Here is a 16,896-nt window from a genome sequence, read left to right as displayed (position 1 = left end):
TGCACCGAGGTTGACCCAGTTCTGGTTCTGATCCAGCAGCTGGGATGTGCTAAGGAGGCTGCTTTCAAACTCTAACCGAGTTTCTCCACATAAAAGTGGCCTAGCTGATTCTGTTGCTTTAATAAAAGTAGTGTAACTCGTTACATTTAGTTACTTTTTTCTAAATTTGAGCTACTCTCAGTCACAACCGTGCAGCAAAAGGTTCCCAAAGTCGGGGTCGGGACCCCACTTTGGGGCGTGAAACGTCAACTTAGGGTCCCCCAGATGATCTCTGGAAATCAAATTAAAGCCATATTAGCTGTCCAATTATGGGATTTTTCCATATTTTTGTGCTTTAAACGTAATTTCTGCACCATTAAATGCTTGTCTGGGATTGTTGATGTAACTCAAACTCATCAGGGTTTTCATAAAAATTGCATTAGAGAAAAACGACAAATATTTCTCACCTCTGTTTACAGCTTGTAATTGTTGGCAACAAAACTTGACTCTGCTGTCAATTATCACAAATTACTGTACATTTTTGGTCATGAATGATTCGTATTTAGTGGTTATTTTTATCATAGGTGATACACAAATGCAAATAATTGCAATCCAAAACACTGAAAAATCCAATTTTCTGACAGCTATTGTGGCTTTAAATGTTAAAATGTTAGTTATATCATATTTTTGACATAAATAAACTAAAAATTAGACAATATCCATGAAGTAAAATTGGTATCATAGCTGTTAAGGTTCTTTTTTTCATTAAGGTTGTCATTTTGGGGCTCAGGGTCGTCTCTGTGTTACTCTGTGGGTCGTAAGTTTCAAAAGTTTGGACATCTCTGCCTTACAGCTGTGATGATTTCTGTCAAACTTCTTTTAAAATCCTTTGAACTTGAATATTTTAACCTTTCAAACTCTTCATAATTTCGGGTGATATTTAGAGAGGGTTTTTAAAGTTGGTGTGTTCAAAAGGTTTATGTTTAAAATAAATAATTTTGATTGAAAGAGAATTAAAGGAACCTTCAAATGATGCCAGGATCGTGTATCTGGGTTTAAAAGAAAGAAAGGAAGGTTGCAGCATTTTAAAAGTCTAAATTTTGGGACAGTGTGCGTCCTGAATTTCCATTAAAAACTTGAACAGAAAGTGAGAGAATGCCTCAAAATGTTCATCGTGTTCTTTGATGAACCCTCAGAAGCTTTTTCAGTGCTTAAAATAATAATAATAATCAGTCAATTTTTATTGACAAACTACTACTAAACCTGCAGAAAATTACATTGTCTTTATCGTTTCCACATTTTCGTGGTGGGGGGAAAAAAAGTATGTGCTGACGAAGCAAATCGGTTGATTTTTGGACTATTAGGTCTGTTAGGTTGTTGGAAAAAGTCTCTCTGCTCCTTCAGGAAACTCGAGCAGCTTTTGTTGGCGGTAAAGGTCAATATTATGCCACGGCTGTCCCTTAAATAAAAAGTAAACAACTAGGTTACACATAGATTTCTGGGTACTTTTCCGACTTCTGATCCATCCAGATTCCCATTATTCCCACTGATTGGCCAAGAAAGTTTATTTTTTATTTACGGGATGGTCCTGTCAGGTAAAAAAATAACAATTTCTGTCGTTGGAACTAAAATTTGACGGTAACATATCCGTTCAAAGAAGGTGCACGGATCCTAGGCACAGTTTCCTGCATCGTCGGATCCCACGTCAGGCTCGCTACACTTGCCATGTCCTCTCTCTTCAGAATAACCGAGGAAGACGTTGCTCCTAACGCGTTAACTGACTCGTTTGGGCTGCGGTCCGCTCCACTTACACTGCTAAAAGGGACATAGTGTTCATGGCACTGCTGGTCAAGAGGCTAACGCTGCTAAATTGGAAATCTGCAGCTCCACCTACATATACGAGCTGGATTAGAGAGGTCCTCTATCTTCTTAAATTGGGAAAAATAAATAAATAAATACGACTGATTTGGGCTGGTTAGGCTGCACCATTTGAAACGACCTGCCTGGGAACGCTTATACCCTGAAGGAGACTCAGATGGGCAACTCCATCTGTCTGTCCGGCTTCATGGCCATGGATATCCCACCTCCTGCTGGGCCCCTTAGGATTCTGGGAATTGTATTAATTGGGAATTACTGCAGCGTGTTCAGCAGAAGTGCTGATCGAATTGGGTTTGCCGCTGCAAAGTTAAAAAAAAACCCTGCATATTACAAAAACAAGGCCGAACCCTTTAACTGAATGTACTTGAAGAACCAAAATGATCATTTGGGTAACAAAAAAGGTGATATAAATGTGTATGAATTCGAAGAAAAGAAGTAATATAATGATGTGAGGAGATTCTTTTTCCTCTTTGTGGTTGTGTGCGATGAGGACAGACGTTATTGAACGCAGAGCCGGAGCGCTCACATATCTGTCCCTCGGCGCTTGACGCTCTGCCAGCTGGCAGCAGCCTGAAAGCCTTGAGGGCACGAGCACACCCTCCCATCGCAGTTTTGGCGACTGGTGTGCCACACGCGCATGTGGCGTTTTCTGTCCATGCTTCTGCAGAGCTTCCTCGCCCGCCTGTGCGGAAGGCGTTCGTTCGGCTCAGATGTGGTGAACGGCCACCTGCGACGGCTGCAGGAATGTCGCATAAGAACGGGGTAGTCGCAGCATGTGGAAGGTGAAAAAAAGAAGCACTTCACTGAGTTGCTGCCACGTGGAAACAGACCTTAGCTCGGCCCGAGAGGAGCTGTAAAGGTGGACCGAGCGGCGGTATGTAGGAGGAATCCTGCAGGTGTAAAGTGGGTCACGGCTGCACCGTGGCTTTGTGTACATTAAACTCGCACCTTGCCGACGCCGCTGGGCGTCCTTAAACCTCTGTCAGGTGACTAAGGAATGGAAGCGGGTCGGCCCGCGGAGCAGCAGGAGCCTGTTGAATGACTCGCTCGTTGCCAAGGCAGAAGTCAAATAGGACTTTTGATGAATGCGATAAATGTTTGCGCTAATTGTGTGGGAGAATGAGGGGAGTGTTTCGAAAGGAGTTCAACCCTCTGATTAAAACGGGCACCTTGGATTCAGAGTGGTTTATTTTACCTCCTCATAGATAACGTAACGGCTCGGTTGCTTTTATCTGTAATTCCGTAATTGGTCAGAGCTTAGCCTTTATCAAACAACTTAAAAACACATTTTAAGGGAATAAAACAGGTGCTAAACTGTTCCCAACTGCCTTTTTGCTGACGTGTACAGCTTTTCTTTTCACCTTATTGCAGAGTGCACAAAGTTTGTTGCACAACAATCATATTGTGAGTGGGTCACCACTTTGTTTTTGTACGTAGATTAGCTGAAACTGGGCACAAGTGAGCTAGACCAGTGCAAAGACAAATAAGCCTCAGCAGTTTTCACATCTGGATAATAATTACAACCTAAAATATTCATTTCCCTAGAAAACTTTCACCTAAAGCAAACAAAATAATGGGGTTAATTTAGGTAATAGGGGTTTTCAAACCAAACCAGCCATGTTTTCACCAAAAAACAAACCAAAACAACGAAGCGTATTTAATTTATTGGAAGTAATTGTTCCTCAGTTACGTAATGCAAGTTTTTCTACTTCTGCTGCTTTGATGTCTTCCAGCCGTTGAAGATTATGAAATGACTTCATTGTGCAACTATATTGTTCTGCTGAGAGCAGAAAGTCAACAGTTACGGGCTGAACGCTACAATTTTGCAAAGTCTGAAGGCTTTGGATTTTGTTCTGTTGCCGTATATTTACATTTCACAATCCTGCGACCTTCAACTTGAGGAATTCTTGCTCCTTTTGCAAACCTCTGGCTCCAAAATACGTCCTGAGGAAGAAGTGTTTCTTTCATCGTTTGACTCCAAGTTCAAGCCTGTTTCCTTCAGCTATTATTAAATAGGTTTTTTAAGGTGAAATTTCAGATTTTTCAGTAAACTATTAATTTGTTACAGAAAGAAGAACTTCTATCACAGTGAGGTAGAAGGTCAGTGGTTGGTAGGATGACTTCAGGATGCTTCAAGAGGTTTTTTTTCTCTCTCTTATATTAGGGCGGTGTATAAATACTGAAACATCATAATTATTATTATTATTTGCCTGTTATTCTACTGTTGAGCTGCAACTCTTTCCACAACAAATACATCAAACTGTGCAGCAAGAGGGTGAGATTTTAGAGAAACAAGTGAGAAAACTCAGCTGTGTTTGGGGCTCTGTAGCATCACAGGAGGAACATTATTCAAAGTTAAAACGGACTAAATGACATGACTATTATGGTGCGTTCCAGTACGACTGGGAAATGGAAATTTTCGAGTTTCTAGATGGAAATTTCAACTGGAACGCCCAAATCGTGTCAGGCACTAGGACCGGCGCGGTCATCTCGAGCCACAAGCAGCTTCCTCCTGTCTTCTGCAGCTATGTGCTGAGAGGAAAAGTCTCTGCCGCACTTTTATTTAAAACAGAACAGACTTAATGCCGAGCTCAGTAATTTGAAGCTGAGAAAACAAAGTTCAAACCTCCCATTAATGTTTGATTCGTGAGGAAAAGAGTCAAACTCTGAGGTGGAGATGAAAATAAAAATCGGAGGAGTTTCACTCTGATGTCCCTTTTAATTCTGAGAGTTTCTGCAACTTAAACTCTCAAACTCCTCTGTTTTGTTTTTATTGGCCTTATGGTAAAATACTTTCATTAGAAGCCTGTAAAAGAAAAGAGGGGAATAAAAAAGACAAAGAAATAAATGTTTTTTTATTATAAAAATTCAGGAAACTTTGTTCTAACTGATTAAAAATGATGTATTTAGAGATGCCAGTTTGTGACGAAGGCATTTTATTTAAAAATATTGTTCAAATCTTGTCTCGTCTTGTCCCATCTCGGGAGATAATTGTCTCGTTGTACCCCTACTAACCTGGCATTGTGGTATTTTTACATAACTGCAGTTTAACTTGCATTTGTCATTTTTTGACCGATTTTTACCACGAAATGCTCAGCTTTGGGTGTGGCGATGATCTAGCTTTTAAACCAAATTCTCCACTCCTCCGAAGCGACTGAGCTCAGTTTCTTCTTTGTCGTGTCTCGGACATAAAACACCGCAGAAACAGAAAAGTCTAGGTGTGCGTCCGTCGGTGTCTTCTCCCGCTTACCAGCTCGTAATGTTCAAGAGTGAGAGACACAGGTGTGCGGTTACCATGGTGACCTCGATGAGCCACTGGCAGCAGCTTTACCGTTTCTTTACACTTCTTATGCAGGTTGTACATTCAAACAACGAGATTTTATCAGCTTTAAAGTGTTACAAGTAAGTCCCAAACTACTCTTGGGCTTTACAGAAGAAAACTGTTGGAGTTTCAGGCCGTAGCTCCAATGGCATCGTTCAAAATTGCTTGGAAAATTATTTTATTGCCTTTTTTAGTTTTGTTTCTCTTTCAAATAGCTGGTTTGATGGTACGCTGGAGGCTTTGTGTGCACCTTCAACAGTTCAGTGCGTTTTATTAAACAGCCTGTTAGACATTTTAACTTGGAGCAGCCAAAGATCAACTGCGGGGGGGGATCTTTTAGGTAACCTATTTCCCCCTCCTACGTCCCCATTTTTTTTCTTTTTTAAAGTGGCGGTCCAGTTGTTTTCGTCCCATAGAGGTGAAGTTAGTCAGTTGGGCCGTTGAGTTTGCCCTCCCTCCCGTTCCGCTCGCAGTGGAAAGAATGCTCCGTGTCCGCCGGGCTGTCACGCTTCAGGAAGGAGGCAGTCTTATGACGTTTCTGCTCCGTCTGAGCTGCTGCTGCTCCTCGAGCTCGGCTTCCAAAGGTTAGATTTACCTTCAAACAGGACAGTCGCTGCTGTCCTTGTGCAGTCCGATTGTCACGTGTTGTAAAAAGAAAAAGAAAAAAATCTACTCCGAAGGCATCGGATGGTTTTGACATAAAGCCAAGCAAAAAAAATACAAAAAAACAAACAAAACACACCTACTACTGAAGCCATGTACTGTAAAACCAGAGCTCTGAAAGGGGAAGATCTTCAGCTGCAGTTATGAGGAACTCATCTCGTCTAATTTAGATGCTGTAGTTGGCTTTGATCTCATCTCAGCAAACATTTTAAAAAAAGAAGAAAAAATTAACAAATTGCAGCCTGGCTGAGAAACATCTTTGGAAAACACGCTGGAAGGGAGCAGAAAACTTGAGCGAGGACTTTTGGATACTTTAGATTCTTCTGAAACACTTGATGATAAAGAACATGTTTGATTTTTATGCTTTTTTTTGTTACGGCTCTAATTTATTTTAGAAGGGGGAAGCTCTATTTTGCGAATGTTTTAACAGTATTTTAGTTACATGGCAAAAACCTAAAGGATCATAAGTAGTCTGTCTGTCTGTCAGCAAAATAATCTCATGAACCAGTGGGTGGATTTTAACGAAACCTTAAATATGGATTTGGCCACCATAGCTTTTAAAACGATTATAATTCTGTCAGTTTTACTGATATGAAGCTTAGATTTGATGTGGTTGTAGCTGAGAGTCGATCACAACACCTAATCTAAGTGCTGCTCATCCTAATCTTTGTTTATAACCTTAGTCTTTAATGAACAAGAGTTTATTTAAGACTTTGTAGCTGTACGTCCAGAACAAGATGGCACCCTAGAAAAAAAAAATATTACGCCCATTTTAGGTGAAGCTGTCTTGCATAACATGATGGAAAAAAAGGAAAGTAATTGTCAACAAAACTACTACGAACAAATATCACATTATTTTAATACAACTAGACGTGGGCTGATTAATCTGTCAGTATTGGCCACTTTTAAAATAATCTGCAATCAGACAATTGTTTAGTGTAAAAATTATTCTAAGCTTTGTTAAATATACTTTTTTTAAGTTAAGCAATTGCTATATTTTTTTAAATGACAAATCCATATTGACCAAAACTAAAAATCAGTGTTTTGTATCGGCCATGGGTGGCACAGTGGAGCAGCGGTTAGGGCGGTCTCCTCCCAGCAAGAAGGTTGCAGGTTCGCTTCCCAACCCGGGGCCTTTCTGAGTGGAGTTTACATGTTCTCCCTGCGCTCACCTGGGTTTACTTCAGGGACCAAAAACATGAATGTTGGGTTCATTGGTAACTCTTAAACTGTCCCTTGGTGTGAGTGAGAGCGTGAATGGTTGTTTGTCTCGATTGTCTCCATGTGTCCCTGGAAATGGACTTGCGACCTGTCCAGGTTGTCCCCCCTCCTCTCACACAGTGACTGCTGGAGACAGACACGGACGGATGGATGAATATATCTGCCATCGAGTGATTTCTAAAATTGGTATCGACATTGACTACAGAAAAACTCATATCTGTCAACATCTAAATACCAAACAACAGTTTTACTCTATATTATACGTACCAACTAAAATATAGCGCTATTTTTAGGTTTGAATGTCAGGAAAATAATACTTTCACATAAAACAGGTGAGGTACTTTGTTACTAAAGTAGTAGAATGTAATAATAAGAAAGTTATATTAATTATTAATAAAGTTCTGTCCGTATTTTTGGTAAATTCTCTTAATAATTATGAAATTGTAAATATTTTACTATTTAAATGTTAAAATTTTATTAAGCCACAACATGGTAAGGCCCCTAAGACAACATTAAAATTTGAATTTCAGTAAAATCAAAACAGAACAAGCTGTAATTTGGAGGAAAATAACACTAATTTCATGGATTTGTAGTTTATAAATTGATAAATGACCTTATTTATCACACACACACTAAGTTTTTGCGTCACCTAACAGACATGAATATACTTTACAAAATACAAGAAGCAGACGTCTAATCCTAACACGACTGTAAAAGCTTCTGGCTGTCCTTTCAGGCCTAGCTGCTGTGTGTGTGTGTGTGTGTGTGTGTGTGTGTGTGCATGCTTCAAGTGGCACTCTGTAGGTCTGAGCTTTTGAGGATCTGAAGAACAAAGTGGCACTCCCCACCACCTGTCATCACAATATGGTGTCGGCGGTGGAGGCCAGGCTCTGTACAAGCTCCCAACGAGGTGACAACACCCTCCGTGTTGCCAGGCAGCGACCACAGACCGCGTTTTCTCGGCGAAACCTGGGTTGGAAGTAAGAAGAGTGAAAGTTATACGAGCTGCCGGCTGATTGAAACCGTATGGCGTGAGCTCGTGTGTAAACACGCAGTCAGTTGATTTTTTTTTTTTTTAAGGCAATGAGCTCGGCTCCAGGCCATCCAGCTTTGAGGTTCAAATATTTTATTTGTTATGTTTGTTTTGTTTACACAGACCGCACTTGATGAACGTAATTAACCTTTCAAGCAGAGGCTCTTTCGCAACCTCGCTGCCTTTTTGGCTCCAGATAAGCTCGTGCGATTTGCTGACCTTATCACATCCGCTCGCCAGCAGCTCAAACAGCTGCTTTTAATACACACACATTTGTACATAAAATCTGATTACGTTCTCAAACTGTCGGGTAACGTCAACAAGTTTTCTCTGTTGCACAAATAACACAGAGACGGCAAATGAGGTTTGTTGTTTTTGCAACGGGCCGAGTAATCGGGTTCCTTTTTGGCATAAAACGGCTGAAAACAGAAGGCCTTAAATTCCTTTAGGCTAAGATCATCTCATGCTGTCGAGTTGTAGCTGCTTTGGTCAAACCTTGGAAACGACTCTACTGCGATGACGCCTTGCTTAGTATACGTTGAGGATGATCCTTCTCTTGTGTAATTGCAGCATCTGCACGGTCAGAACAATGTCTCGCTCTCTTTTTTTTTTTTCTCCACTCGCGTTCAGGAACACGGCGTGAGCGCGTCGTCTTCAGCAGCTGTTTCGGGACAGCTGAGAGTGGACGTGCGTGGCAGGACTCCCGCTCAAGCGACTCGGGACACAGCGCTGTCTGTTGTCCCGCGCCCCGTCTACGCTCGTGCACGCTCGCAACACAGAGGCGGGCTCTTTCACCCCCCTCCCCGGGGGAGCGAGCCTCCAGGCTCTTTTGTGTTGAAAAGATGAGATCATTGCGAGGTGGGGGGGTGCAGAATGGGGCTAAAATGTCACAAAGGAGCAGGACAGGTGAACGCCTTAAACGCGATCATTTGGCGCGAGCACGTGAAATTAAAGAACTCCCCCCTCCGTTTTACGGATGCAATTTGAGAGCTTCCTCTGCCCTCTGGGCCTGTTGGGCTCCAGAGCCAACCTTTGAAATGCTTTCAAGCAAGTCGAGACCAAAACCTCTGCGAAGGAACGAAGCTCTCTTCAGGAAAATCAGCTGTGAGGAACGACTCGGATCCCACATTATATTTTGATCACCACCTTGTTTCTATTAAAAGAAAAAAGTTTAGTTTCTACAACTTAAATACGACTCGTTTTCTCTTATGTCTTACCGGACTGAAATCTTAAATTACTACTTTTCTACTGAATAACTGATTATATTAAAGGTGGTTCAAAATTCAGGGAATTCTACAAATTGGACACTTTCCATTGCAAATAATTGGAATTTATGGCAATAAACGAGGATATAATTGAAAATACTGAAGGCTGGGCCTTTAACAGAGATGTTTAAAAACCTATGGACACCTCAGTCGGTTGAAGATGATCCCTATTGATTTCAATGTCATGGTCACAGGTGATCATCTCTTTGTAAAAACCGTGTCTGTGCTCTAACTCTGGAACCGTGTAACATAGGAATGAGGATGATCCCCATTGATTTCAAGGTCACAGGGTCGAAAGTCAAGGTCACAGGTGACCCCTTTGTGAAAACCTTATATGTTAAAACTCAAAAAACACGTGTATTCAAACACTGGTTGCCTTTAAATCTCAACTTAAAACCCACCTGTTTAGAGTTGCTTATGGCTAAATTAGGGTTAGAGTGCAGGTTTTTGATGTTTGTCTCTTTCTTACTGTTTATTCATTGTCACATGCTGTTTTTATTTTGTTTTTTAATTATGTAAAGCACCTTGAAATGCCTTGCTGCTGAAATGTGCTATACAAATAAAATTTGATTGATTGATTGATTCAGGATTGTTGTGTGAGTGATTTCATGCTTTGGATTTCGATTACTCTGACAGGTGTTTTGTGGACCATTGGTGGCACTCTTGTTTGTGCATAATTTGAAGTTTGTTTGGTTTTTTTTGGTCTGCATATGTGAGCACCAAAGCTCTTTGTTTTTTTTTCTTTTCCCTTGTTGTGACCCTACACACTGAGTACAGCCCAGACAAAGAGGGTGACACTCGATCATGAGGGCTCAGGAGCAACACAGGAACAGGTTTTTAGATGGCGAGGGAGGGGCAGGACACAACCTCTTTACAGGCCGTGGCTCCAGTTACAGCAAGCTTTCATGTTATGGAAATGTAAGGCACTAGTTTGACCCTCATTAAACCCGTTTTGAACTGTTTTAAGTTCAAAATGATCCCAAAGTTGTTTGTTTCAAAGGCAGTAAGCTAAAAAGCTTTTAGGTCTATATTTTTGATCCATTTATGGCAACTGCCATGTTTTATTTGCTCGCCGTACATATAAAGGAACAATAAAAAGAATCCCTGTCTGCCATTTTGTGTTACTGCACGTCTAAACCTGGAGCCCAAGTGTGTTTCGGTGTCCTTCGAGCCTGACAGCAGAGTGAAGCGAACGTCAGCGACGCTGAGAGTAAACTTTGAGATCGATTTCCTGAGGTGGAGTAACACGAGTCGCAGCTCAGGGTCAAGCAGCCCGGCATTGTTGGAGGGAGCGGTTGCCATGGCGACGCCGGTGTTTATCTGTCATGGGCTCGCCTCTGAGATATGTTTGATTTGCTGGCTGCTGTCAAATTATTATAGTGAGTGTTTACCTGTGATCTTCAGGAGAAGTCAACGACTCATTTAGACACCAGTGATGGGAATTGATTAATCATAATTCGCATTAAGGCTGATATCAAACGGCAAAATGTGTACTCATGAGTTCATCGTGTTTGTGTTTGACTCTCTTTGCTCCTCTTAATCATACCAAAGCATGACAGTACACAGGTCGCAAGTCTACAGTAAACATGTCACTGCTAATAGCAACACGTTGACAGCTGATGATACCTCTGGCCCCGTTTTCTAACGTAGAACAGGAAGTTGCATGCACTTAACTTTTTAGCGGCATTTATCGAAATTACTCTGAAGCTCCCCTGCTTAATATGTTTAAAATTGATTTTTATTTAAATGTAATGTCAGCGGACTGCTGATGAAGGACTGCTTGCATGGCAACAAATGGTTGGGAGGCTATTATAAATCCAGATACCGCTCGTTCACACTCTGCATGCCGGTAGTATATTTGGCCAATCCGATGGACCTCCTATGCCCTCACTCGATTTAGATGGTAGTTGCTGAGATGATAAAAAGGGGAGAGAGAGCAAAAACAGAATGTTGTGGTGACAGAAACTAGGAAAACGTGACACAAGCCACATTTGTGCTGCAATATAAAACAATGTCTCCCATATTGATCCCTCCTTATCGAGCTGTCCCACCTTGTAACATCAGTAAATCATGCTCCGTTTGTACAACATGTTCTCAAGAAGACGTACATGCTGTTAGTTGTCTTTGGTGTGGAAGTTTTTACTAAATGAAGTAAATTTACAACTAGTGAACTCATTAATTAGCGGGTACATTCAGTTCATCCACGAATACAGGACGACCAGACATCCTCGGCCTAAATGATCAGTCCGTTTTGCTCTTTGAGCACATTTACCAGCGCAGTTTATTTTAGATGGTCTAACAAGCTGTTTGCTTTTGATCAGGGTTTGACCAGTGAGCAGTTACCATGGATACAGTGCAGTAAAAATCTCTTCGGCGTGGTAAGCCTCGGCTCCGAGCGGCAGATGTGCATCGTCAGGAAACGAGAGCTGGATCCAGTCAAGACTAGCGTGAGGCGTGTCACAGAGAAGAATCTTCATTGTGTTGTCAATAAAACGCACATCTGGAGTCAATTACAAGAAAGGCAGGGGTTTTAGAGGCATTCTTTTCAATGAGTGTCTCCTAAAGAGATGACAGCTCCATAAAAATAAGAATGAAATCTCATTTTTAAATGCTGGAAGAACATTTGTGAGAGCGGTCCGCACATTTACTGCCCTTCCGGTTTATTCCTTTTTACTATGTTAACCTTTTCTCTATGGCAAACACAAGCAGTGCACCATGTTTTCACTGCACTGTAATGAGAAATGCGAGCCTCATTTTAGGCAAATATTCAAATGTAATTCTTGAACGGTACTCGGACTATGAGGCTGAATTGAAAGAAGTCAGTTTCAGCCTGCAGATATTAGCAAAATGCAGAGATTAGTTCAAAGATTTTATGTATCTATGAGTAGAAATCTATAACTTGAAGTGCTGAAGAGCTGTAAATGCTTGGAAATTGGGCGAGAAAAGTGTGCTAGGTGTTTCCTGAACAATTTTCCACTCAGGCAGGTCCCAACTCCCTTCTACCCCCTACAAGTCACAGGTCAGTGGTTTCCACACTTCAGCCTGTGGATTAACCCTGCATTTCTATCCTGCTCAAAGGAACACCAGTGACACAACAAAAACCAATTTACACAGACTTTTCTTTTTATGCCTCCGCCTCTAGCTTTTTGCCTTTTCAAAATGCCACGTGGATTGGTGAAAGTACAGTGTTTCAGACTCGGACTCCTTGTTGCAGACTTTCTGCTCGCTGTGGCTGTAAAAAGTTTTTTTTCTGTTTTGTTTTTTTGTCTTCCTGTCTGAGCTGACTCACCACTGGTACTTCTGTCAGTTCTAAGGGCTCTTTGAAGACGAAGTGCTCGCTGTAAGTTACCATTTCTTTTTACTTTTTGTGTTTGTTAATCTTTAACACATTAAATCAGCAATTAATAACAAACAAGTGCCCTTCACCTTGTCACCTACCCCTGACAAATAGGTAGAATAAATAAATAAATGGATGTTTAAAGGTAAAATTCAATAAATAAATAAAGAAAAGCTCCATAAATACTCATGCACTTTCTCTCTATTCCAGCTTGTATATGTAGGTGGAGCTGCACATACAATTCAGCAACCTTAGCCTCCTGGTCAGCAGTGTTGTGAAGTTGTTGTTTTTTTTTTGTGGGCCACAGCTCAAACAAGGCAGTTCAAACATTAGGATATCCTACCCAGTTACATCAGATAATGTAAGAAACATTTCAGAAAAGAATGTCTTCATAAAGGGACAGCTCTAAAACATGTGAGAGTGATTTTAAAGTCACCATTTCTTCTCAGATGACTATTTGTTGTGTTCTCTTGTCAGTCAAACACTTTTTATTTTATTTTAAAAATCCTTGTTTGTAGAGCACAAATGATCTGTTGCAGTTTTAAAATATGGGTTCAGTTTATGTGGCTCCTTACTAGTTGTAACCAAGCAGTTCTGGTTAACGACATCTTAAGTGGAAGCATGTTTTGTAGAGAAATTGTGAAGGAAATATCAAGTTTTTGTGTCAGCTACCAGTGTGTATATTTGATGTTAGTTGAAATATTATGTTTTTAATGGCTAAAGACAGATTGCAGCTGCTCTTATCATTAAAGCGAGCTCCTTCCGTTTTATATTTTTAATTATTCCAGACACATCTGAGGCTATATCTCAGCTGCTTTATAGTCTCGAGCGTCTGTTTGATTTACGCTATCGGTGGCATTTCTGAGCATTCCTCCCGGCTCGGCGACTCCGCTGCCACCAAAGCTTTAACTGTCATCCTGCTAGGAGCGGCGCCCGTGATGTACAATGACAAGAGTGTTGTGGATGTCAGGACATCCAAGTCCCTTCGTCACCACTTGTGTTTCCACAGTTTGCTTGCTGCGTTGTGGTGCTGGAGAGCCTTAAAGGATCCTTTTTATTGCCTCGGCCGGAGCATTAGTTAGCATTCTGCGTTCATCCAACCGTTTCGAAGTGAAATCTGAACTCCTTGCTGTTTGTGTTTTACATGTTCAGCACTGTTAATAATTTCTGATTAAATTTAAAGGTCTTGTGCTTCTTGAAGGATATCGTATCACCTGCTGCCTTTAATGCCAAAATTTTAGACTAACGTCGTTCTGTAATGAGAAATGATGGAGTTGGAGCTGTTTGGGTCAAACCTTGAAAATAATTTTTCATGCGATCTCATGCTATGTTTTGTGAATGACTCTCAGCTACATCCACACCAAATATTAGGTCAATACATGTAAAACTAACTAAATTAAAGCCATTTTTGTATATTCTAAGTTAGGTCGGCTATGGCAGCCCACTTGAATCGTCTTGACTTTAAAAGTTAATGGGCATCAAAGTTCGTCCAGTAATCTGAGATACTTTGCTAACAGACAGACATAAGAACACGTACAGCAGGTGTGGGTAATCCTGGTCCTCGAGGGCCACCATCCTGCATGTTTTACTTGTTTCTCTGCTCCAACACACCTGATCTGAATCAACAGGTGATTAACAGGCTTCTGCAGAACAGGAAGTGGTAAATTAACCACTGAATCAGGTGCCTTGGAGCAGGGAAACAAGTAAAACCTGCAGGATAGTGGCCCTTGAGGACCAGGATTGCCCACCCCTGGCGTACAGACACGGGCAAAACCATTGTCGTCTGACTTTGCCTTCCATTGGCAGGCGATAAACATTGGCTGTATTTTATTGGTCAAACCAAGCATTGCTAAACCTCCTTTTTGATTTTCCTAAACCTCAGGTACGCCCAGCCATGATTGAGGACAAGGGTCACCGCGTGACCGACTACTTCGTGGTGGCCGGCCTGACAGACAAGTCCACGCCGCTGGAGCAGGACCTGTCCGAGACCAAGTCCAGCGGACCCAAAGCCCCCATCATTGACCTGGCAGTCATTAACAGGTCAGCGGGCGAAACCGTCCCCGAGGGCTACACCTGCATCGACAGCACTTACAGTGGCCAGCCGGCCAACCTGAACCATGGCAGCCTGAAGAGCCCCGAGCTCTTCCTGTGCTACAAACGGGGCCGGGGGAAACCTCCGCTCATCGACGTCGGGTAAGACTAATTGATTCATTGATTACGATCGGCAAAACCTAATGCACAGTACTGTGGAGAAGTTTTAAACCGCCCCTAGAGTCTTCAGACTTTCTTCTGATCTCCTAAAGTGGTCTGAATCTTTTAAAGGTACAATAAACTATAAAATCAAACATATCGGTGATCTTGAACTTAATCAAATGGTGCAGTTTGTTTACCATTTCAGTCTGCTCTACAGTAGCTTTTTAATTGCATACTTTATTTAACACATTTGAGCATAAATACGTACCAGTCCATCAGAGTTGTCAGAGTTCTCCATCCCAATAAGAACCTGTGGTAGTTGGCAGACAGTTTTTTTATTTAAAGACGTATGAGAAAAATATGAGTGAGTACCTTTCTAAAGTTTTTCTTTTTGTGTTTTAGTTCCTTTTTCCGTCATTTTTTTTTGTTCAGTCGTTGTGCCACGTGTGCAGCAAAAACTGATGAAAGACTCTGGCTAGGCCGTGGTTTTTGCGTGTTCAAAGTTAAATGGGGCAATTTCAGCTCATTAAAAGACTTAAGGTGATCGTCACTACTTCCTGTTGTTTGTTTGTTTTGCACCGGCGCCTGGTACTGACACGGCAAGTTTGTTTCCTTTTGGTGCTTTTCCAGTCTGGGTGCTTCTTTTCAATGCAACACTTACTGCCCATCCTCCCTCCGGGCAAGGGAGAAAAAAACTGTAAGCATCTCAGCTTCTGTTTCTGCTATTGTAGTTTATTTTGGAAGGATTAAAAAGTGGAAACTTCAGTCACGGCTGAGCTCAGTTTTACTGCCAGAATACGTGCACCCCCGCCCACGATGATCCATTATTGGAGCGGTGAAATGAAGGTTGAATATTTGAAGAGAAATCAAATTCAGTACTGTTTTTGCTTAAAAATGCCTAATCCTAAAGTAGACAAGAAGAAGGAAAAACAACGTTAATCCAGGCCTTAAACTATCTACAGCAGGTGAACAATATCTGTAAGTCATGTGCTAAAATACTAGTGTATTTGTGAATCTGTGTTATTTATTTATTTTTTTTAAAGATCCATCTTAAGAAACAGGAACAGATTGTCTTTGTGACATGTCTGCTGGGAACAAAGTCACAAAATATTCAATTTAAAATGTCTTTTTTATCTTTGCTAATTTGTCTGTGCTGACTCAACTCTGGACCCCCCCCCCTTAGGTTTAGGAGCCTTTTCTAATTCCTGGGTTGATCCATAAATCAGAGTTTAGAGGCTGAACTAAAAAAAGATTTCTCCGAAAATGGTCAAGTACTCATCTGCAGATGAGATCTCCAGAGAGCTGCAGTTACAATCATTGCAACCTCATGCTGATAACTCCTAACCTATTTAGGACAAATTAACCAGGAAATGCAGAATTGGCTTGTCAAGTTCAGCTCATTGTAAAATTAAGTTTTAAGGCATGACAGCTCAGTTTTTCAGATATGCTTGATATTAATTTTCATTATGGGCTTGTCACATCCAACCACACCCTCATTTCTCTCCGTCAGTCTGTCTTATTTTATTTTTTTTATGTCATTTTACTTTTTTAAAAGAGAATTTTGTGTTTTATTCATGCTGAAATAATCGTCCAAGTGTTCTTTGTTTTATTCAAAGATTGTACTTTGTGTACTGACCTGACCTGAATAAATGAGTGAAATGGCACGCAGCTGTGTCTCATTCAGGATGACGGTGCAGCAACCTGAGGCGTTTAAGTTCTCCGCACACCGAAGTTCTTTGTGTAAATCGTGTTTGTTTCTCTCACCAACTAAACTGGAGTTTCCAGTTGGAAGAAACAACACGAGGCTAAATCACTCAGATTCTCCTTCACTCTGCAGAGTTGGGATCTGTGACTAGGAACGTCGATCGGATCAGACTGTTTTCGACTCCGATTTATTTATCAGATTCACTTTTGTCACCTGTCGCCAAAGACAAAAGGTCTGTCTTTGTGCATTTAGCAAAATATCTCATAAACCGCTGGATGGATTATAATGACGCTTTTGGAT

At 41.2% G+C, this 16,896-nt stretch overlaps 1 protein-coding gene across 3 annotated transcripts in view; it reads left to right on the top strand.

Moving 5' to 3' along the window:
* dennd4c (DENN/MADD domain containing 4C) overlaps nt 1-16,896 on the top strand; it is a 42,308-nt gene that overhangs the window by 624 nt on the left and 24,788 nt on the right. For all 3 annotated transcript variants that reach the window (XM_017414432.3, XM_017414431.3, XM_017414433.3), the window contains exon 2: nt 14,581-14,891. In XM_017414432.3, the coding sequence (XP_017269921.1) occupies nt 14,593-14,891 (299 nt within the window). In that variant the 5' untranslated portion in view covers nt 14,581-14,592. The remainder of the gene's footprint in view (nt 1-14,580; nt 14,892-16,896) is intronic.

This window comes from Kryptolebias marmoratus, linkage group LG7 (assembly GCF_001649575.2).
Source record: "Kryptolebias marmoratus isolate JLee-2015 linkage group LG7, ASM164957v2, whole genome shotgun sequence".
Lineage (NCBI taxonomy): Eukaryota > Metazoa > Chordata > Actinopteri > Cyprinodontiformes > Rivulidae > Kryptolebias > Kryptolebias marmoratus.
This window is presented reverse-complemented; position numbering and strand designations above follow the sequence as displayed.